This window comes from Spermophilus citellus (assembly GCF_964194105.1).
Source record: "Spermophilus citellus genome assembly, chromosome: 12".
Lineage (NCBI taxonomy): Eukaryota > Metazoa > Chordata > Mammalia > Rodentia > Sciuridae > Spermophilus > Spermophilus citellus.
The window spans coordinates 45,445,829-45,468,704 of NC_138198.1; the positions used below are offsets into that span (position 1 = coordinate 45,445,829).

Genomic DNA, 22,876 nt, shown 5'->3' on the forward strand with positions numbered 1-22,876 from the left:
GTGGCCTTCTGCTAAGGAAGGAGGTGGAAATGCAGCATCGGGTGGAGGGTCCCAGAGTCTGGGAGGGTGGGGGCAGGGGCAGGGGTTCCTGGGGACAGTTAGAAGGTTCTACTGCACAGAAGGAGGATTGCTGTCGTTTCCATCCGGAATGTCCCTCAAAGGCTCATGTGTTGAAGACTTCCATCTCATCTGGTGCCACTGTTGGGAGGAGATGGAAACTTCAGGAAGCGGAACTTAGCTGGAGGAAGTGAGGGTCTCTCTCGTCCCCTCTCTCTGTCTCCTTGCTGGCCACCATGGAGCGGCAACCTTTTCTCCACCACGCACATCCACCACGGTGTGCCGCCTCTTTGTAGGCCCATAGTGACAGGGTCAGGTGACCAGAGACTGACACCTCCAAACAAGAAGCTGAAATAAACCTTTCCTCCTCCAGGTTTATTTTCTCAGGCATTTTTGTCACAGCAACAAAAAGCTTATAAACACAGTGACTGTGAACAGTATGTTGTACATTTTAAAATAAGGGGGTTTTGAAAGTTTTCACCACAAACATATGATAACTGACGTGGATATGCCGATTACCTGGATTTGATCAGTGCACATTTTATACATGTATCAAAAACATCACACCATGCCACGTATATTATTAGAAATGAAATAAACAAACCAAAATGAGCTATAAAGGACTTGTACCTCAGAGGGCCTCTAGAGGACCCCAGGACCTTGTGACAACCTGCTCTGTCTTCTGTTGATGCACTTGAACCTGAGATTCAGGCCGAATCACCTGCAGAGATGGAGCTATTACTAAGAAACCAGTGAACTTTCAAAGAAAATGTAGTTCCAATTTATATCGCTCAAAAGATGGTTGTTAGCATTTCATTTAAAATATTGTTCCTTTAAAAAGTTATTTAGTTGGAGCTCTTAGTGGATTAAAGCTACCTGAAGAGGGACATGGGGACCTGGAGGGGGTATGAGCAGTCAGGGACAGTCACACAGCAAGGAGCATATGAGGTACTTCTGTGAGGATGGGGGAGAGTGGTCAGGGGTGTGGGGAGGCCGCAGGGGGCGTGAAGTGAGCCCAGGAAAGGGGGGATGTCTGTGGCAGCCCTGGTGAGGTCCAGAGAGCTGAGGATGGGATGCCCGGAGTGAGCCCCATGGCAGGGGCATGGGCAACCTGGAGGGGGCACAGTCTGTGCAGCCCAGGAGGGAGGCCGTGGGAGGAGGTGTGCGGTCAGGGTGTGTGGGGTCAGAGGTGAAGGTCTGCAGCTGCAGGTGAAGCCGTTGTCGTGGTGCAGGGTGAGGACCAGACACACAGCCCTTGGGAGTCACTCCTGGGAGAACACAACACTGCAGAAGGTCCCCTGTGTCCCTTGCTGGGCAATGCCAGGGGATCCACATGCAGGCAGGCAGCAGATGGACGCTGTGGCCTCCCCAAGATGGCGGGAACAGCAGCACAGCAGGTGCCTGAGAGGAGCAGGCCCCTGGACAGCCTGCAGGGTGAAAGGAGGTAGGAGGGATAGTCCAGGCCCTACAGGCCCAGCACCCCTGGCCAGAAAAGTGGGGAGTGTGACAAGAGAGGACTTAGGGGCGTGGCCGAGCCTGCCGCAGACACCATGGCGAGAGAACCAGGGAGGGGAAGAGTCAGAATAGATGCACCTCCCAAAAGACACTCGGTTTCACCAGAGATGTCCCCTCCTTAAGAGCATCCTCAACCTAAGAACAAGTAGACTGTGCTTTAAATTCTTAGAAACGTGTTGGACCAAGAAAAATTAGACGTTAACAGTCAAATACTATGAAAAGCAAGCAAAACAATGACTGTGCATCTTATCACACTGGACCACACCCCTGTCTTTGCAGGGCCACTCAGAGGAGGATACTGTCCAGAGAAAATTCAGTGACCTGCATCAGGTGGGTGTTCCTGTGCTGCGCAGCCAATTCGAGGACAGTTCACATCCCAAGGGGTTGTTTCATATGATCATGTGGGGGCCGTGCTATGTATCATGTGGGGTGTGTGTGTATATGTGATGTAGTCAGTGGATACGATGTGGCATGTGGTGCAGGCATGTACATGTGATGTAGGGTTTGTATGATGTGTGTATGGTGTGTACATAGTGTGTTATGTGTGTAGTATGTGTGGTATATGTGGGATGTGATGTGTGTGGTATGTGTGTAATTGTGCTGCATGGAGCATGTTTGGTGATGAGTGGTGTGTATGGTGTTTGTGTTGTATGTATGTTGTATGATGTGTGTATGTAAGACACATGTATACATGAGGTGTGATTGTGATATGTATGTTGTCTGAATGATGGTTGATATGTGTATGTGAGTGGTGTATTGCGTTGTAGGTGTGGTGTGTTGTCTGTTATGTGTGTGAAGTCTGTGACATGTATATGATGTGTGTATGTTGTGTGGTGAATATGTGATGTGGCATGTTTATGGAGTGTGTATGATGTGGGGGTGGTGTATGGGTGATGTGCATGACATGCGTGTTGTGTTTGTGGGTTGTGTGTGGGTCTGGTGTATTTGTTGGATACCTATGTATGTGATGCAGTGTTATGTCATATATGTGCATGTGATGTGTGTGAGGCATGTCGTGTAGGCCTGAGGTGTTCGGGGAGTCTGGAGAACATGAAGGGGCCAGTGCTTTCTCCCCAGATGAACAGTGAGGCCATCTGGATGATTTCCTTCCATGACCAGTCCCTTTAGTTTAAAATACACACCTCTGTGGATACCTCCTGGACATCTCATTTACAAAGCTCCATGTTAAAACTGCATCTGCACCAGGTACAGTAGCGGATGCCTGGAATCATAGTGGCTTAGGAGGCTGAGGCAGGAGGGTTGCAAATTCAAAGCCAACCTCAGAAATTTAGCAAGTCCCTAAGCAACTCAGAGACCCTGTCTCTAAAATCCAGTGAAGTGTTGGGGATGCGGCTCAGTACTTGAGCACCCTTGGATTCAATCCCTGGTATCAATCAATCAATCAATCAATCATCTTTGTCTGCAGCTCCATTTCCCCTCTGCAGTGTGTGCTGGCACCTGGGGGGCAGTACCTTCCTGCTCAGATGTCCTTGTAGCTGTGAGCCTGTACTATCTATCACCCATGCATTGGAGGAGCCCTGGTCACCTGGGAAGCCATGTGACAAAGGGAGGCGATGGAGTGGAGTGGAGTGGGGTCGGGGCATACTGTTCCCACGCTCAAGCAAACTGCAGGAGGATGTGGCTTGGGTGCCTCAGGCAGCTGATGTCTGGTCTCCACCCCAGACCATGGGTGGGGAGGCCTTTGGTGACAGAAGGGGACAGTGTTCCATGGTCACAGATGAGGCCCCCACGGCTTCTCTCTGGATTTCAACTCACCCAGTGGCTATCTGGAGTCATCTCTGTAGTTCAGATAGAGAGGAAAGGGGGGCTGGGGACGTGGCTCAAGTGGTAGCGCGTTTGCCTGGCATGCGTGCGGCCCGGGTTCGATCCTCAGCACCACATACCAACAAAGATGTTGTGTCCGCCGAGAACTAAAAAAAAAAATTTTAAAAAAAAAGAGAGGAAAGGAATTCAACAGCATCTTCACTGGCAACGTGCCCTGCAAAAATAAAAAATCATCACCATCTCCAAAGCAACCCTGGCTTTAAGCTTGTATTGGTCTCTGCTCCTGGGTGCTGCCGTCCACCCACACGGGGAGTGCCTGAGCCTGTTTTGCAATAACACTTCTGTGTACTTCTCTTTTTTAGGAGGTTTCTTCTTAAATTTTTTTGTCCCCCACCAAAAAAAAAAAGTGAATTTGGTCACTTTGGCCAAAGGCTGTGATTTGGGTTAATTATGCAGAGGGCGGGCTGGGAAACCATAAGTCGTGTGAGCAGAAATGACAGTGCATGATGGGAAGTCCAAAGAGGGAAGCACCTCCATTCTGAGCAGGAGGATCTGTCTCCAGCTGGCAAGGGCTCAGAGGGAGTCAGCCCACATTTCTCGCAGCTTGAGTTGCTCACTGGAGTCTTCTCATCTTTGTCTTGTCCCCAGGTGTCTCCCTGCCTGGGCCCTGTCACTTCCTGAGGAGACGGCGCAGGCATGGCCAACAGCCCAACAGAGAGCGCCAACCACCTGCCCTTCTTTTTTGGCAACATCACTCGGGAGGAGGCCGAAGATTACCTGGTCCAGGGGGGCATGACAGATAGGCTCTACCTGCTGCGTCAGAGTCGCAATTACCTGGGTGGCTTTGCCCTGTCAGTGGCTCACGGCAGGAAGGCACACCACTACACCATCGAGAGGGAGATCAATGGCACCTATGCCATCTCAGGTGGCAGGACCCACAGCAGCCCTGCTGACCTCTGCCAGTACCACTCGCAGGAATCCGATGGCCTCATCTGCCTTCTCACAAAACCCTGCAACCGACCCCCCGGAGTGCAGCCCAAGACAGGGCCCTTCGAGGACCTGAAGGAAAACCTCATCAGGGAATATGTAAAGCAGACCTGGAACCTGCAGGTGGGTCTCAGTTGGACCTGCACCCTGTGTTCATGGGAACCTGGGATCCCACACAGATGTCCCTATGACATGCAAACCTAGTGTGCCCCAAAGAGCACCCAACTCCTCAACCATCAATTTTAGCCAAAAAGCGACTGACTCTAGGAAGACTACCATTCCTCCTTTATACGCTGAGGCAGGGAAACTTCATGCCCGGGATGTGGCTTTCTGCACTACAGGAGATGTTGCCACCAAGTTCATGGAGGGACTTTTCAAAGAGACATTGATATTTACCTAACAGGGTCATGCCATGCACAATGATTGGCCCTTGAATTTATAGCTTCTTAATATCTCTTGCTGAATGTTCTGTCTCACACACACATAGGTGCACCACCCTTTCTTTGGCCACCTGGCATTGCCCACTGGGCACGATCATTTATTTAACTAGTATCCACTGATGAAGCCTTTTATCAATTATAAATACTGCTGCTAATGATATCACTCTATGCCAATACTAAGCTGGATTGCAATATCTCTGGTATAAAGCCCAAGAGGCCAGGTTTGCCACGGCAGAGGATGCTTGTGTTTAATTTGGACACGTGCACAAAAGTTTGCCTCTGGAAAGTTGGCAAAGGTATCCACATCCTTACCTACCCTCCTTGCTCTTCTCAGCTACACATTTGGGGTGGTTTTATTTTTATTTTTACTTCTTGGGTTTTTCTTGATTAATGCAAATTCAAACACTGGCTTCTTCATTAGTAACTCTTGAAAAGATTGGTTTCTTTCCCACTAAGAAAGACAAAGTAGTTGATTGACTAAGCGCCCGGCCCAGTTTTCCACCTTTGGTTTCCATCTCGCTTTGCTCATAGGGGCAAGAGTTTTCCCCTAAGGGTCAGTGAGGTCCCCAGCGTAACTAGGTAAAGGGGACCGGACACCTCAGGTGCCTTCCTTGTTCACCTCTTAGGGCTTCTTGACCTAAGACCTTCTTGGAATAACCAGGTTCTATCATACAACTCACTGTCTACCTAGTGGATGATCTGGTTTTCTGGCCTCGGTGTTTATACCAGGTGGTATTCAACGTTTTGTCTGGTTTCGAAAAGGCCGAACTCTTTCTTCCAAAACATCTTTCTTATTTATACACTTGAAGGTATTTAAGTCACCTTCAAGATCCTACAGTTTGGTTTCTTCTGAATGAATAAGTGATTGGATGGATGGAATCTGATCCTCCTTGGCCACATTTGAGCTCACCAAACATCAGACATGGCTTGTGTGGTTTTTTCCCATTTTTACCTGGTGTGGCTCATTCTCTCTCCCTGGTCACACAGGGCCAGGCTCTGGAACAGGCCATCATCAGTCAGAAGTCCCAGCTGGAGAAGCTGATCGCCACCACGGCCCATGAAAAGATGCCCTGGTTCCACGGGAACATCTCTCGGGATGAATCTGAGCAGATTGTCCTGATAGGATCAAAGACAAATGGAAAATTTTTGTAAGTATTATGTCTGTTCCCCTCACCTTCTACCTCTGGGCTTGCTTGAACAATTAAGGGGAACTCGGCTTTCCCATGAGTAGACTCCATGTGACCCCAGGAAGGGGTCACTACATATTTAAACTATTAACCGTGACCCAGTGTGTTTTGCCTAGTGTGTCCCTGAACTGCACACTCTTCTTGGGTATAGAGGGACTCCATGTTTAAAGAAAATGGCGTTCAGCCACAGACAGTTGAATAACCCTTATCCAAAATGCTTGGGGCCATAAGTGCCTTGGATTTCTGATTTTTTTTTCTAATTTTGGAAATATCTCGGGAAATACACATTGTGTACGGTTGTATGAGAGAATCTCAGATGGTGTTTTTGGTGCACCCATTTTGACTCATTACATAAGACCAGGTGTGAGATGTCGCACTTCTGGTAACACGTTCAAGCTCCCAAGTTTCAGATTTTGGAACATTTCAGATTTTCAGCTCAGAGAGGGTCAACCTGAATTCCACTTTTCATGGCGAATATGGGGAGCACAGACAATATGTCTGTGTTCATGGAACAGAAAGGCAAACACAAATTTGTTCCTTCAGATCCTCCCACCTCCAACCTCAGAGTGGACTTATATTTTTTCTTGGAACTAAGTGCTAACAGGGTAGATTTTTTTCTTTTTTTGTTTTCCAAAAGATTCCTGGGAATAGTCTATATAAACAGTGATGATAGCTACTTAATCAGAATGGGTTTGCGGACTTCAGCTTTATAATCTCAAACATCAGAAGGTATGAATCCTGGGTTCTGTTGCTCGTGGTCTTTATTGGGTCAGTGTAAACCTGAATTTGAGAAGGTCCTTGGAGGAGCGGGCCAGCTGGGTGGAGTCATGGTCCAGAAAGGTTGAGAGCTGTTTTGGGGTGAAAGCACCTGTCTCCCAAGGTGCTCTGGCAAGATGAAAGGGCAGATGGTTGCTAGCAGAGAGAAGGCTCATGTGCATTTGTCACAACTCAGTGTTCCCACCAGAGATGCTGCCCGGGGACCACAGAGGACCCCATTCTTGCCTCAGAAACTGAACCAGAAACAGTGAGGTAATCTAGTGGTCAGGCACATTGATGAATACTGGGTAGACTCTGTCAACTTTTTCTAGAAACAGAAGTGTATTCTCTGAGTATCCACCTATTTAAAGAATCTTTCTCATAATTCTGATTTTTTAAAATGATTTTAAACACAAACTTAAAAAAATAAAAAAGTAGCCCAGGTTGAGATGCATGATGTCAGATTGTGACTTTCAGGGTGATGCAGCCCCAGCCGCTGGCACTGATGGTGTGCAGAAGAAAAGGTGTTTGCCCTTCGTGTAGACACCTAGAAGCTCATTTTCTCCAAGTTTGGGTTTTTTCCATTTCCTCGGCAATAATTTCCAACACACATGTCACAGGACTGCATACTTCTTGTATTGAGTGCCCGAGGGACAAGACCCAGAGACAAGGCCTTCTGGGCTCTTGCTAAGAGGACCTATTCTTAGACTCTTTGGGAAATAACCATGGAGCAGATTTTATTTCTTAAAGTTACCTGTTGCTGAAAAAAGTGTTCGCACCCTACCTGGACCCGAGTCCTGTTCTCACCTTCTTTCTTCAAGGCCATGTATGAACTTCATGCAGAAGACAGGGGACCCAGTGTGCACCCTTGTCTGTCTGCTGTACAGACTGACATCCCATGCACCCTCGTGGTCCTGGGGCTCACAGTTAACATAGGAGAGTCTCAGAACTACTGTGCATCTGCATCAGCCGATATTAGAGCTCATGGGGTGCAGGGGCCCGTGGGGAGGGCTTTTCTCTCTCTACTAACTTTTAGTGTTCCTTCTCCAACATCCACATTTTCAAAGTCCCCCCAGTCATCTCTATAACTGGGTTATTTTTTTTTTTTGGTGAGAGAGGGGTACCAAGGATTGAACCAGAGGCTCTTAAGCATTGAGCCATGTCCCCAGCCCTTTTTCACATTTTATTTTGAGACAGAATCTTGCTGAGTTGTTTAGGGCCTTGCTAGATTGCTGAGGCTGTCTCTGAACTTGCCATCCTCCTACCCTCCTGCCTCAGCCTCCCGAGTCATTAGGATTACAGGTGTGTGCCAGTGCAGCCAGCTATGGACTGGGTTCCTGCTCTGCCTTACACTGTAATCTCCAATCTCTTGGATGCTACCTTGCTTGTTGCCCACACCCCAGTCCCCACTCCTTCCTGGCGCTGCCAAACATGCTGGGTTGCCCACTATCAGCACCCTTCAGTTCAAGTCTTATATCAGGGAGGTTACTATCGAGAGGCAGGAGCCCATGGTGGAGCTGGAGAGTCCCCACTTCACAACCAAGGTTCCATTGCCAATTGTAGGACCTCGGACTACGAGATAACCTTCCTGAAGGCTCAGCTTGTCTGGGTCTGGGGTCAGTGGTGATGTTGCCTACTGTTGCCTTGCAGATTCAATGAAAACACATGCCAAGCTCACAGCAGGGCGTGGACTCTGGGTCCAGACCAGTCTGCGTTTTTCTCTCTCCACTAACTTTTAGTGTTCCTTCTCCAACATTAGCACCAGGAAATTCTCTTCACTAGGAACATTCATGGTTATTTGTTACAGATAAAATATAAAGAGGCATCCTAGAAACCTTTACTATTGAAGATTTTATTTTATGACAATGAGTCCTCCTGCAGTACCTAAGTGGGGTGCTTGGTGGTGACCGAGTACATTTCTGCGGGGCAGTGGTGTACAGTGCTTGCATGTCTGAATATAGGCTCGTGTACTTTTGTAGACTGTGAAGTTTCTAGCATCCTGATTTTGGCCCAGATCCTCCTTGTGTCTGGCATGGAGCAGGGTCTATGTCAACAAATGTGATGATTCTCCCAAGTTCAGGTTGCCCCCAGGCTGGTCCGGATTCCTTCACCTTGACAAGTATCCGCTGGTGTTTATTTCGTGGGAAGTAGAGCTAACAGACTCCAGTGACTCTTATGAGCCAGCAGCAGATCTTGAGGCTGCACATCTGCCATAAGTACTCCTGTCTTCAGTCTATGACAGGTGTCTGTCCTACCTGCCCCTGTGGGGGTGCACCACGGCTGCAGGAGATCCCAAGCCTGGTTTTGAGTGATTCAGATCTGACCTGTCCTAAGATGTTCTTTCCTTTCAACAAATAGCCATGGCACAGGGTGTTTGAAGTCACAACTGGATTCCAGTCGCGGCTGGGCATCCTCACTTAGAAAAGGCGGGTGTCACCAAGCTGTTGGTTTCTTTCTCCTAGTCCTTCCCAAGCCTTTTTTTAGATTTTCCCAAAAAATGTGGCTGGTATCTCCTCTCCTGTTATTATATCTGCTCATCTACCCATGAACCAACATTACTGGAGTCTGTAGTTCTGTAAAGCACCAAATACTGGGTGCCCTGAGGGGTTCTGCCGTGGGAGAAGTCAGCCCTGCAAGTATCTGCCTTTGTGGAGCCAGCTTCTTAGTGAGAGACACTGAACAGTTAGAAGTGCTCTCTACGGTCATCACTCCACATCCGTGGGGCAATTTGTTCCAGGATCCCTTTCAGATACCAAAATCCACCAGTGCATGAGTCTCTTGTATAAAATGGTAAACTATCTGCACATCACCTGTGCCCATCTTCCCAGATAGTCTAAATCCTCTTTACATAGCTTGTAATACCTAATGTAATGTGAATCTTGTGGAAAGAGTTGTTATTCTATGTTATTTAGGAAATAATGACAAGAACAAAGTCTGTGCATGCTCAGTACAGACTGATTTTTTGTTTGTTTGTTTTTGAAATAATTCAGTTTCCCAGTTGGTTGAACGAGTATTGGATGTGGAACCTGTGAATATGGAGAGCTGATAGTCTGTTGAGGACACTTAACTAGGGTCCTGTTTTATGCCAGGTGGTGAGGGAGGACCTCATTGCAAAGGAGAGACCTGTGGCCATAAGGATGCATCCCACCTGAGCTCTTGTGAGTGCCTCGAGGCAGGGGTGTGCTTGAGGGCTGGGCCCCCATGGGAGGCCATTGTAGATGGTGCAGAGGGAGGAGGGTAAGGGTGGAGGAGGAGGGATAACCTGGAAGGTCTCAGGCGTTGGTAGGCTCTGCTCCAGGTGAGTTGGTGGGGCCACCTTTGGGATAGTTAGGGCCAGAGGCACCAGGTGTTCAGGGTGGTCTTTCTGCCTCTCATATCCTCAACAGGCTCTGGAGAGGAAGGGGGCCCACCCCTCAGAGCCAGGCCGTGCATATTCGTGCATGCCAGCAGAGTGGGGCAGAGTTTATTTTTTACTGTGACCTTGGGGTCTTTGCCTTCTCATGCCTGAGCACAGGAGCTGTGTTTAATGCTTGTGGGAAGACAGGGTGGCATGTGCCAAGCTCTGCTGCAGAGTCCCCAGGGCACAGTGCAGAATGTCCCTGGTGCCCCATGTTCTGTGCCTGGACTTCCAGCTCCCTGGTGATAGGACAAGCTTCACATTCCCCTTGAGTCCCTGTCCCTTCGTGTGGTGCTCAGGATGATGGCTCTGTATAAGGTGCGCAGGGCCCACACCCTTCTCCATTTGAGTTTGTGGTTAGGGGTCACATCTCATTTCTGTCCTTGTTTTCAGGGCAATGTGGCAACAAGACAGAAGGCAGAATTTGAGGGCAAGGACTGCCCTTGAGTGTACTTGGAGACAGGGCCCTGTAGAGAATTTGGGATTTCTGAAACTTGCTTTTGTTAAGATCTAGTGACTCCCTCCAAGTAGCAATCCATCCTTCAATGAAGCAAAGGTGATCCAGCAGCTGTTGATGACTAGACATCACCCATGAGGTGCTGCTTTGCAGCGCAGATGGATAACTAATATAGCCAGCTTTCCCATTTATGTGGGTCCCACATTCGTGGATCTGAATTTTTTGTTTTAAGGCACAGATAGAGGTTTATTAGGAAGGTAGATGCACATTTAAGGGAGAATGTAGGCTGTCTTGAAAGTAAGAATCCCTGCCTTGGATTGGGGGGGGTCAATATTTATAGAAGGGCTACCTCAGGGGCTGGATGGGAGGTGGATCCAGGGTGGGGCCACACAATATCATGCCAGTTTTCCTGTGCGCTTGTGTATTTCCCTCAGTTTTCAAGATCACAAACCAAGAACATGGGCCAAAGTTTGCAAGTGTGTTTTCTGCATCTCAGTGACTTAACTCTGCATTTCAATGGCTTGAGGGTGTTTCCCTTAAGATTCCATAGTTCTGTCTCCTTATTCTAAATCCCTCTCTATTTCCTCCCCTGAGACTCTGATCCCTTAATCTTACCCGTTAGTGAGGGGTGAAGATCCATCTTCTATGGTCGCTTCAGGCTAGCAAGGGGTGATGACCCTGCCTAGCCAGGGATCAAAAGTCCCATCCTGACTGTTCTAAAGGAGATAGACACTGGTCTCAGTTGCAGCGATGGTTGATAATCTTGTGTTGCCATCTCTTCACATGGAATTGTTGTAATCTGGAAGATACAAGTTTTATTGGATTAAAAAGACCTGGACTGAGCAAGAGGAGCAGAAGTTGAGTTACCAGAGGTCCTAGCAGTGAAAACAGCCAAGTGAGGTTAGGTAAATAAGCGCTGATAATTTTATCTGAAATATTTTTAAATTGGAACCTGTACTGAGCATACAAAGACTTTTTTCTTTCTTGTCATTCTTTCCTAAATAATATAGACTAACAATTTTTATACAGCATTTACGTTGGGTATTATAAGTAGAGATGATCAAAGTCTACAGTAGGATGTGTGTAGGTTCTGTTCCCTTTAACATAACTTGAGCAACTTATGCATCTTATCCTTATGGGGTCCAGGAATTAATCCCCCCTGGATACCAGGTGACTGCAGCCACAGTGTGGTCTCGCCAGTGTTTAATGGAAGTCTGGAGAAGGCTCTGAACCCAAACTAAGGAAATGACCTGGACACAGTGGTGCCCACCTGTAATCCCAGCAGCTCAAGAGGCTGAGGCAGGAGGATCTCAAGTTTAAAACCAGCCTCGGCAACTTAGGAAGACCCTGTCTCAAAATAAAACACACAAAGGGCTTCGTGGTTAAGTGCCTCTGGGTTCAATCCCCAGTACCCCCCTCCTCCCCTCCCCAAAAAAGAGGAAATGAGCCAAACCTCAAAGAACAAATACATAGAGAACAAAAACTGCTAAGTAAGTTCTTTTGTCCTGATATTTCTGATGCCTGTCCACCCATCTCCCTGACTGACTTCCCTGTTCCGGGTTAAGGTTCCCACACAGGTCTCCCACACAGGTCCATTCCTAGCCCAGGGTGACCCCAGCTAAGTCTCCCCAAACCAACCCTCCTTCCCTCAGACCTCCCTATGATGAACCTCAGGGCTCCCTAATCTAGAAACACAATCTAAGTTTTGTGATTCCTGAAGGAAAGTGAGGAACGAGAGATGGGTAAGTGAGAGATGAAAGACAGACCAGGCCGAGATACACAGGACAGTTTATTTGTCAGAGGTGACAAAGGCCATCTCTCTGTAGACAGAGAGAGGCAAAACTGGCTGGGGGCTTGGGACTTTTATGAGGCAGACTCAGGGATCAGAGCAGGGTGGGTCCTAATGCAAGCTGTTAAGGGTGGGGTTGGTATAAGGGAGTGGTGAGTCTTTCTCAGAAACACCCTCGGGCAGGAAAGCAAAATTTTTCTTAAAATGGTGGCTGTCACTGAAGATGGCTGTCCAGATACTAAGCAGGGACCTTACAGTGTGAAGATGCTGGGCATGTGTAGAAGCCTACCAAACAGACTGAATTTGACTCACGAATGAACATAGGGAGCTAACTCCCAACGACTCCCTATGGGGTACTGTTGAGTGACCTGCTAGAAGTTCCATTTAGAGAATCAGCCGAGTAGTCGCAGGTGAAGCTGTGAGAGTTCATTCTAGAAGTTTTGGGTTACTTTATGGTTCAACATAGCAAGACTCCTGTTTGGGGGAAACTTGTGTCCTTGCAGCCCTCTTTAGAGGTGACACTGGGTCACCTTGTCTCAGGTGGGACACAGAAAGATACAGAGCCCATCCCTCACTGCCTCAGTCCTCCCCACCCCTTGCCATATCTACTAGCTACCAAAGTCTACTTTGATCAATGCTTCTTACTCTATCTTGTCTCCGGAGGTTAAGGGTGGAGTGGTCTTAAGGGACAGGGAAAGAGGCTCTTGGATGCTGACTGGCCTCATTTCCCTGATATTGCACACTGTGAACTCCAAGCATGCCCCTGTCACTTTGTCTCTGCCTGTGACTCCCCGTAAGCCACCTATGACCTTGTCCTGTGCAGGCCTGTGACTGACCTGTGCGCGGTACTCAGTGTCTGTCCACCACCTGAATTAGTGAATTTTTGTGGATCTGTTCCACCTCCCCAGCTCATGTTTGCTCCTTGTGATCTGAAATGCTGTAGCACATGTTGTTCCACATGGGGACAGGTCCCTGTGAGACTATGTGGGGAAGGATGAAACACGATTCTTGGCTCTCTCTGATCTCCTCCAGCTTGCTATTTTGAGAAGTTAGTCACAGCTCAGGTGGCTACAAAGTGAATTTGTTAGAAAAAGGAAACAAAAAGTTAATTTCCCTTAAATTATGTATCCCTCCCCCCAGGGAAGAATCCAGGATTGGTGGAGTCCAGAGCCTGCAAAATTTGGAGACCCTCTTTAAAAAAAATACAAAATTAAGTGCAAAGTAACCATAATCAATTACTGCCTTTTTTTAAAAAGCTGGTAAATACTATTAGCAAACAAATTTAGAAAAATAACATGATTTTCCATGAGCTGCCTGATACATCTCTAAAATCCCCTTTATTCTCTACAAGGTTTGTATCACATGGTATTTTGACTGCCTCCCCATTCACAAAAACTGAGTAATATTGCTCTCTCTATCTAGAAATAGATATCAGTCCTTTCTGTAAGTTCACAACTCATTATTAGTCACAATTTGTATATTTTTAGGGTCCTTGTTAACTCTGAGAACGGAAGTTGGCCACAGAGTAATCTTTCTGGGATAGAACTAAAATCTCTTAGGAGGCCTCTCAGCTGGCCTGAGTATGGATGGCGGAAGGTGTTATGGTTTAGATCCCCTTCCTCTCTCCCTCTCCGTTCCTGACCCCACCATGATCTGAGAGCTGTCCCCACTGGGGCCTCTGGCCATGACGCTCTGCCTAATCTCAGACCCAAAGAACTGGAACTGGCAGAGATGGAAACCTTGAGCCAAAATCAACTTTTCATGCTCTGAGTTGATCTTGTTAGATACAAAGAGCAAGGGCTTCTTGGAGTGATTTTAACTAGTGCACCCAAGATCTGTCACGGGACAGGAGCACTTATAAGGTGCAAAAGAGATGCAAAGCTTGCAGAGATGCAAAGCTGACTAACACAGACAGGGAACTCTGAGCCCACACAGAGCCAGAGACATTGGAGCCCAGGGTCTGAGATGGCCACCGCAGCCTGCCCAGGCCAGGATGGGCCAAGGGAGGGAAGGGTGGGAAACCAAGAGGGAGGAAGTCCACTGTTTCATTGCAGTGACCAAAAGGCCTGACAAGAACAATTTTAGAGGAGGAAAGGTTAATCTGAGGCTCAGGTCTTCGAGGTCTCTGTCCATGGATGGCCAACTTCGTGGCTGTGGATCCAAGGTGAGGCAGAACATCATGGTGGAGGAGTGTGGTGGAAGAAAGCAGGTCAGGATATGGTTGTCAAGAAGCAAAGAGAGAGAAGAGATGAGACTGCAGACCAGAGACAAAATGTCAACTTCAAAGACCCGCCCACTGACCCACCTCCTCCAGCACACCCCACATACCTACAGTTACCACCCAGTTGATCCATTCCAGCAGATTAAGGCACTGATTAGGTTAAGGCTGTCATAACCTGGTCAGTTCATGTCTGAAATATCTTGCATGGTCACACCCATGAGCTTTGGTGGACACCTCACATCTACACCAAGATGCTAGGCAATTCTGAAAACCAGGGATTTGAGAGGCACCCACGTGGGGCAGTTCTCAAGGAAGATGTGGCCTGTGGGCTTAGCTTGTGGGTCAGGAAAGCGTTCCTGGCCCCTTTGCTCTGGCCTTGGTTGTTGTACATGATCTGGTGGGACACCTTATAAGTGCTCCTCTCCCGTGACAGATCTTGGGTGTACTAGTTAAAATCACTCCAAGAAGCCCTTGCTCTTTGTATATAGGGGGAAAATGTTGTTCAGAAGGCCCTCTGAGCAGAGAGCAAGGAGGAGTGCAGTTGGCCCTTCAGAGGCCATGATGGACTCCCCCCTTTCCAGTTCCCTTGGACAGGCACAGCACCTGTGTGGCTTTTTCTTAGGTGTTCTGTAAATGAATTCACATGCCCTCCTGCCCTTGCCCCCAGCCCCTTTCATGAAGGAGTGAACACTTAGTCCCTGAGTCATCCTTTTTATATCAGTCATTTTCCAGGGGGGAGTATGATGCACTGGGTTATTTTTTCCCTTCTCTTTCCTCCCTTCCACACCAAACCCTTAGACTCCTCCTGTACACACACACACACACACACACACACACACACACACACACTCACTAACTCATTCATGCCTCTCAGGTTTGGGGCTCCGTGGGAGGCCCTGCAGGATATGATCAACAGGAATAGATGGTTTAGAGGGCTGAACAAATCTTTGTACATTGCCAGAGACTAGAATATTCAGTGATTTGGGCCTAAGGAAAGGGCTGTGTCCACACATAATCTGGGGTGTGCAAATCAGAGCCTTGCAGTCTTGTTCAGGAGCAGACCTGGGAAGACCTGGCTTGGGGACACCAGAAGGGACATCATCACCCTGAATATCAGAACTTCAGAATTTAACTCCTGTCACTGATCCCTGCACCCTCCCTGCCCCCTGCCTCAAGCACGTGGCCCAGAAGACAGGTAGATACCGTGTTTCAGAAATAGTATCACCGATGCTCTTCGGTGAATGGCCACCTGATATAAGGCAGCCATAAAAAATTTATTCACTCTGCAGCCAGTTCCTCAGCTTGTTAGAATACACACTTTTGTATTATTCCCTCTGCCCAAGGAACAAATCTAAATTAGGGTTAAGGATAAAGATGGATGCTATACCTTGAGTTGGGCTTCACAGAACATATACAAGGGCCAGAAGAGATGATATACTGAGCAGCAGCTTTCACATGTGTGTGTGTGTGTGTGTGTGTGTGTGTGTGTGTGTACACACTAGGAGTTGTGCCTGCTGGGTCCCCACTCCCTGCATTGTTAATTCACTAAGATTAGGTTAAGATTTAGTTAAGATTAATGGTTGACATTTCTAGCAAGTTTGCCCATGTTGCTGATTCTGCTGGTCTGGGGACCTCGTTTAAGCCTATTTGAGATGTGTGATAGCTGTAAAGGCTGAATTAAGCACAAATAACCACAGTGAGTATGTGAGGTTTCCATAATTCACTGGAGGGTCTGTGCCCATATTTATAGGTGAGAATATTCCTGTATCACACCCCAAATGCTGCCATATTTGTCTGGGGAGACAGAGTTAACCTTAAAACTGTTTGTACTTGTAGAAACTTGAGTGAGACCATGTAAAACACAGGTTATGAGTCAGGCAAGCCTGACACCTAGGAGCCTGATACCTTGAATCAACAATTCAGAAGTTTTAAATTACATGGCATTCTGTGTCCTTGATTGGAATCTTGTGTTGTCCTATCCTGTCCCTCCTGAGATCTGAGTCATTCTTTTGTCCTGTGTATCCACACTGTACACACTACCCACCTGTTATTCACTTAGCAGCCATCTCAATTATCAGATCAACTGTTGTGATATAGCAATGCTTGTATTCAGTTAATCCTTATTTTATTTAATAATGGCCCAAGAGTAAGAGTAGTGAAGCTGGCAATGTGAATACACCAAAGGTAACCTGTAAAGTGCTAAGTATATATAGTGAAGTACTTAATGTGATGCTTGGTGTACCTAGAGCTCAGTACCATCCACAAGGTCAGGTACCCACTGGGAGTTTTGGACAGAGCTGCCTTCATATAAGGGATGACTACTGTCAGGTTTTAACTTGAATCATTTGCAGATGAACAAATTAATATATAAAGCTGAGCCAGTGGTTCTCATGTATCTATCTTTTCTTTCATCAGTTCTAAAGAACTCTTAGCTATTTTTGTTCCCATATAAATTGCCTACCATTTCTTGCTTCATAGGCTCCTATTTAACATATGTTAGACCTTCTAAATTTATCCTTCATAATTCTTTCTTATTCACTTTTCTCTATATGCTCCACTGGGTAATGTCACTGAATTTGTTTTCCAATTCACTAAGTTTTGCTTGGTCTCTTTTTAATCTGCTGTTATACTCACTCATTGATTTTTCCTTATCAATTATGTTTTTTAAAATTTCTAGCAGTTGTAGTTTTTCAAATATTTTCTGGGAATTTTTGAGAGAATCATGATGGTTAGTAATTTTTATTATCCCATCTTTTATTTCTCTAAACATTTCATACATAGTTTATATTCCATATCTGATTTTTTCAAATGCTGAAAGTAACAGGGTGGGGAGATTAATCTCTGTCTCTTCCTCTCTCTTTTTAATCTATGGACCTTTTCTCATAATTTGTGTTCCCTTGTGTTTTGGGTGATCATTTCTGCGCTCATAACTCGATTGCTATTCAACCGTGGGAATCCTGGGTGTCCTATATTGGGATTGCTTTCCTCCAGAGTTGAAGAGGTTTTGCCCTGTTCATGTGGACTTCACATTCAGTGCCTGCCTGGTTGCTGGATTAAGAGGTCACCCCCTGCCCACTGCAACGCCAGTATTAGTGTTTGCCCTTAGACCAAACCCACTCTTTTGCTCTTATTTGATACTCACTTTTTCCCTTCTCACATTTCACCTCAATTTTTGTTCTGTTTTGAAAGTGAGCTATGCGTTTTACAGAAGCCTTCTCCTTGTCCATTTATGGGTGGGACTGCTTGACTGCCGTGAGCCTCCGATGCCATATAAAAACCAAGTTCAGTCAGAGCTCTCATCTGTGGCCGTGCTCGATCAAAGTGGGCCATTCTATACGTGTGTGGCTTTGCAGTCTCAAAGTGGGCCATTCTATACGTGTGTGGCTTTGCAGTCTCAAAGTGGGCCATTCTATACGTGTGGGGCTTTGCAGTCATAGGCCAGCAGAAGAGCATCCCAGCCTGTCTGAAGGTAAATGAATGTTCAAAGGCAGTTGAGGGCGATGCCCGCATCAGCTCAATGGTGCTGGTCCAAGTTTCAATGACGCTGAAAGAGAGGAAGCACGAACTTACTCCACCCTCATAGACTCCAACAGAGAGGTGCTTGTGATAAAATGTTTTAAAAGGCAGAAATGCTAAAAGCAACTTGGCATGGTCCCCAACATGGATTGCATTCTGGACTGATCTTATTTTCAGTGTTGTATGGCCTGTGCATGCTGTGCCTAAACACTGCGATGGCATAGAACCAAAGTCCCTACAAGTTGCCTTTTTATTTTATTGATATTTATTTATTTTGCCTTTGGGGGGATCAATAGCCTTGTCATCTCTTTTGAGTGGCATGACACTCTTCAGGATGTCATGGCCTCCCGCATTCCCTCCTCCCTCTCCCCCGAGCCCTGCTTTCTGGAGAAGCCACTGAGTGAGAACTGCGCATCCTCTGCCTCGCAGCCGCAGTGAATGTCCCTCCTGCCTACACAGCTGATGCCAGGTGCCCTTGGTCCCCTCTGGAATGACGTCTTGCTCAGTGATGCTCTACTCTGCCCTGAGAGGAACAAAAATGTCCAGGGAGAACAGGAACACTGAGTGGGCGGGGATGTGCCTGGCTGCTCAGTTCTGTCATTATCCTAGAAGCCTCAGAGAGGCTGCCCGGAGCAAGCGTCCCACCACTTCCCAGGTCCTCAGCTGGCCCTCGGTGCCCAGCATCACGACCATGCATTTCTTTCACCCAGGAGGGCACAAGAGGGTGAAGAAGAGGGTCAGCACTTCCAGGCAGTGCCCAGCCTGGGAACAATAGTCCCCTGTCTCGCCTCTGCATGGCACAGGTTCGAAGCCTCCCAGCCCAGGCCTGGGCCTGTCCCCCCTAGGAGGGGAGCCACACCACAGGAGGACAAGGACTGGCCTAGGGTCTGTAAGCACAACTTCTCAGCATAACCTTGAGATCAAGCCCCGAAACCCCCAAGCTTTCTAAGGGCAAACCACGGATCTGTTAGCTCCTTCTAAGGGAACCTTTGGGAAAAAATTTCCAAATAAACAGTCCAAGGTTTTGGTGAACAGCCCGAGGCCTGTTGAACCTGACAGGAACACAAGGACTTGTGGTGGTTCTTTCAGTAATCCTGGTGCTGCCCACACCACCTGCCAAGGGGAGTTTGCTCAGAAGAGGAGCCAGGAGGCAGGTTCCAAAGCCATTGGTCTCATATTTTAAATTCAGTGTAGTCCAGCCCAGGACCTGCCTGCAGCCAGCAGCTGGATCCCGGTTGCTGGCCCTTTAATGTTGCCGAAGCCTTCTGGTCTCCACCAGCTCCAGATGCTGGGCTTGTGGGTTCCCTTCTCGGTGCTCACTTCATGCCAGCTGCCCGGGGCACTGCTCAGGCTGTGTGTCCACAGCAGCTGCCACACCTGCCAGCTACCTGTCTTGGGGAACATGCAAGGGCTGCCAGGTAGAGAGTAGGAATCTGCAGGACCATTCCCTTGGGGAGCTTGAGAAAGTGGGGGTCTCGCAGAAAACACGTGTTCAAAAGCAAGAGGTGGTCTCCGATGCCTCTTTGATCCAGTGCTCTTTTTATGCTGGTTTTATTGTGAGATATAAAACACCTGAGAGTGTCAGACTCTACAGAGGGGCAGCTTAGTGAGTAGGTATCAAGTCAACACCACCCAGGTCAAGAAATAAAATCCAGCCCGAGTTCCAGAAGACTCGACCCTCTCCCTCTACACAATCCTCTTGGGAGGGACCACTTATGGGGCATTTTGGTTGTTTTTGGTTTTGTTTTTACTTTTACTGCCCAGGCGTCCATTTCTGTATAAATCAGTTTGCTTTGGGGGGACTTCATGTTCTTGGAGTAAGTTTTCTCTTCGTGAGACTTACTGATGCTTCATATGGCTGCCACTTGTCATTTTATTGCTTTGGTATATTGTATGAATAGATTGCTTATACAATTTGTTTACTTTATGGTGAGTGAAAATCCAGATTGCATACAGGTGTCGATGAGCCCAGACAGAGCTGTTATCAACATTCCAGCCCCAATTTTTTTTTTTTTTTGCAGTACTGGGGACTGAACCCAGGGGTGCTTTATCACCGAGCCACATCTCCAGCCCTTTTGACTTTTTATTTTGAGAATTGCTGAGGCAGACTTGAACTTGTGATTCTCCTGCCTCAAGCCTCCCAAATTGCTAGGATTCCAGGCGTGGGCCACCGAGCCTGATCCAGAACACTTTCTCAGGTGCACCATACTCGTGTTTTTTTTAATACCTAGAGATAGAATTGTTGTTCCATGAAGGTGTGGATTGCAGGACAGCCCAAAGAGTTTTCCAAAGTGGTTGACCCAGTGCATGCTCCACCAGCAGAATGTGAGGGCTCCTGCTGCCCCCCCCATTTTTAACAACATCAGAAGTTATCAGTCTTTGGGGGTTTTGCTGGGAGGAGCAGTCTCGTGGTATTTCCGTGGTGGCCTTAGTTTGCATCTGCCAGATTTCTTATGAGGTTGATTGCATGCTCACCCTGGGCAGTCTGTGATCTCCTGTGTCTATCTTGGGGTTTGTTGCTTAAAGAAGCAGGGTCTCACTATGTGGCACAGGCTGACCTTGAACTCCTGGGCTCAAGCCATCTCCCTGCCTCAGCCTCCTGAGCCGCTGGGATTGCAGGCGGGCACCACCACACTCAGCTAAATCAAGAAGAATTTTGATGTGACCTCTGGTCATCCTTCTCCCAAGACCAACTTTTATACGTATATGCATAATGCTTAATGATTTGGTATTTATATTATTTATACATCCACACAATTCTGTGAGCCACTGATGTTTATAAGATAAACAAAGCAAGCATAAATCACCCCACATTATAAACTAGCTTCCCTATAGAGTAGACTCAGTTTTCGTCCATCTAAAACTATGTTTCACTGTGTGCTTTTTTATGGGGTGGGGGGGTTCGTTTACCAGTAGCCCACTATGGCTTTAAGTGACCCATGACTGTGAAACAGGAATTCAATCTTGAGATGCTGGTATTTCTGTTGGTTTGGGCTGTTTTCACAGAGGGGGAGGTTTTAGTAGAGTCACCAACCAGAGCCAGGGAGGGTCTGGGTGTGTATCTTCCCCCTGGCCTGTGCCCTGAGCAGCAGGGCATAGAGAAACACACCCGGCCACTGTGCCTGGCTAAGCACCACTCGAGAAGAAATTCATGTTTAAAGTTCCAACCCCCCATGCCAGGGTTTGGTTTTCAAGTCCCGGGCTTGATTTTGGAGATGAGAGTATGTGGTGGGAGAAAGGGAAGTGTGGCCACGTCCCGTTCCAGAGCTTATCTCACTCTCATGGTGACGGTAGCTGTGACCTCTTGCAACCCAGAAGAGGCAGCAGAAATCCCCCCGTTCACAGACATTCTCCACGGCAGCTGGGCCACAGTTGAGCTCTTCCCTGAGCATGTCCCCTTGGGCATGTGGCTTCATGCTTTCTGACCTCTGCTTCCTCATTTGAGCAAATGCCGGGGCTGGAGAAGCTTCCTGGGACCTTGGTGACTCACGCTTGATCAGACCTCATGATCTGGAGGGCCTGAACAGGGACAAGAGGGCTGCGTCTGGTGGTACCTGAGATGCTCAGAAGACTTCATGGTGCATGAGGGGTGTCCTCATCTGTTTGTCATCAGATCCCAAGTCTCAGTCCCCTGGGACACCAGGTGGCACTGAAGGTTACCCATGATGACAATGACAATGGATTCTCAGGGACCATCAGCACCACAGATAGCAGCCCTGGTGCTGCCGGCCACTCACTCCCCAGTGGATGGCATGTTCTTCCCTGAAGGACTTCACCTGACTCAGCTATTTAAACATTTTGAATCCCAGCCCTGCCCCTGCATCAGGAAGAGGGGAAGGAGTAAAGAAGGCCCTGAGGATCAGAAGCTTCACATCTCTAGATTTGTGCCCCAGAAAATTCCTGGTTAGAGTGCCCACCCTGCACCCCTCCCCACCAGACCCCTCTGACCTGCATCCCTGGCAAGGCTGTGGGTCTTGCCATCTAGGGTTGATCCAAACCAAGACCCTGGTCCAAAAGGAGATGAGCCCACCCCGCTCCACAGACCCTCAGAACCCCGCAAGGTCCCATGTGCTAGTCACCCTGAGCCGTGTTTGCTGTCCTCTGAGCCTTAGGCTTACCCTCCAGGGCTGCTGGGGCCCTGCTAGACCTGAGCCCTGGTCCTGAACCCACCAGCCTCTTCTTGCAGAGCATCCCTGAGCTAGAAGTTGAAGCTTCCTGGGCCCTCGAGGTTTGGGACAGCCCACAGGCTGTGTCACCAGCTGAAAGTTCCCGAGAGCATCTGCTGGCCAGATCTCTGGCCCGGACTCTGCTTCCTAGGCTCCTGTCTCAGGACTGGCTGGAGTGGGGATGACCCAGTGTCTTCTCTTCCAGGATCAGGGCCCGAGACAATAATGGCTCCTACGCCCTGTGCTTGCTGCACGAAGGGAAGGTGCTGCACTATCGCATCGACAAGGACAAGACAGGGAAGCTCTCCATCCCCGACGGAAAGAAGTTCGACACACTCTGGCAGGTACACGTCGTCCTCTCCCTCCTCATGGCTGGCTCTAAGGAATAAGAGGGGCAGGCTGTCCATCCACAGTGTGGCCCCCAGACCAGCAGAGCCCCTGGAGCATGTTAGGAATGCACACAGGGGTCCCTGCCCACCTCAATCAGAGCCTGCTCCCTGACCTCCAGGGGACTTGTATGTTTGAGAAGCCAGGGCATAAGGACCATTGTGCCAGATAAACAAAGGTCCAGAAGGTTCTGCCCCTTACCATTCAGGCCTGGGC

General features: G+C 48.1%; 1 protein-coding gene across 1 annotated transcript in view; it reads left to right on the top strand.

Moving 5' to 3' along the window:
* LOC308631626 (tyrosine-protein kinase SYK-like) overlaps positions 1–22,662 on the top strand; it is a gene marked incomplete at its 3' end in the record, with an annotated part of 33,765 nt that extends 11,103 nt beyond the window's left edge. Inside the window, exons 2-4 of the mRNA XM_081263005.1 lie at positions 4,006–4,467; positions 5,772–5,932; positions 22,479–22,662. Of these exons, the coding sequence (XP_081119131.1) occupies positions 4,054–4,467; positions 5,772–5,932; positions 22,479–22,662 (759 nt within the window). The 5' untranslated portion in view covers positions 4,006–4,053. The remainder of the gene's footprint in view (positions 1–4,005; positions 4,468–5,771; positions 5,933–22,478) is intronic.
* Positions 22,663–22,876: the final 214 nt, after the last annotated feature.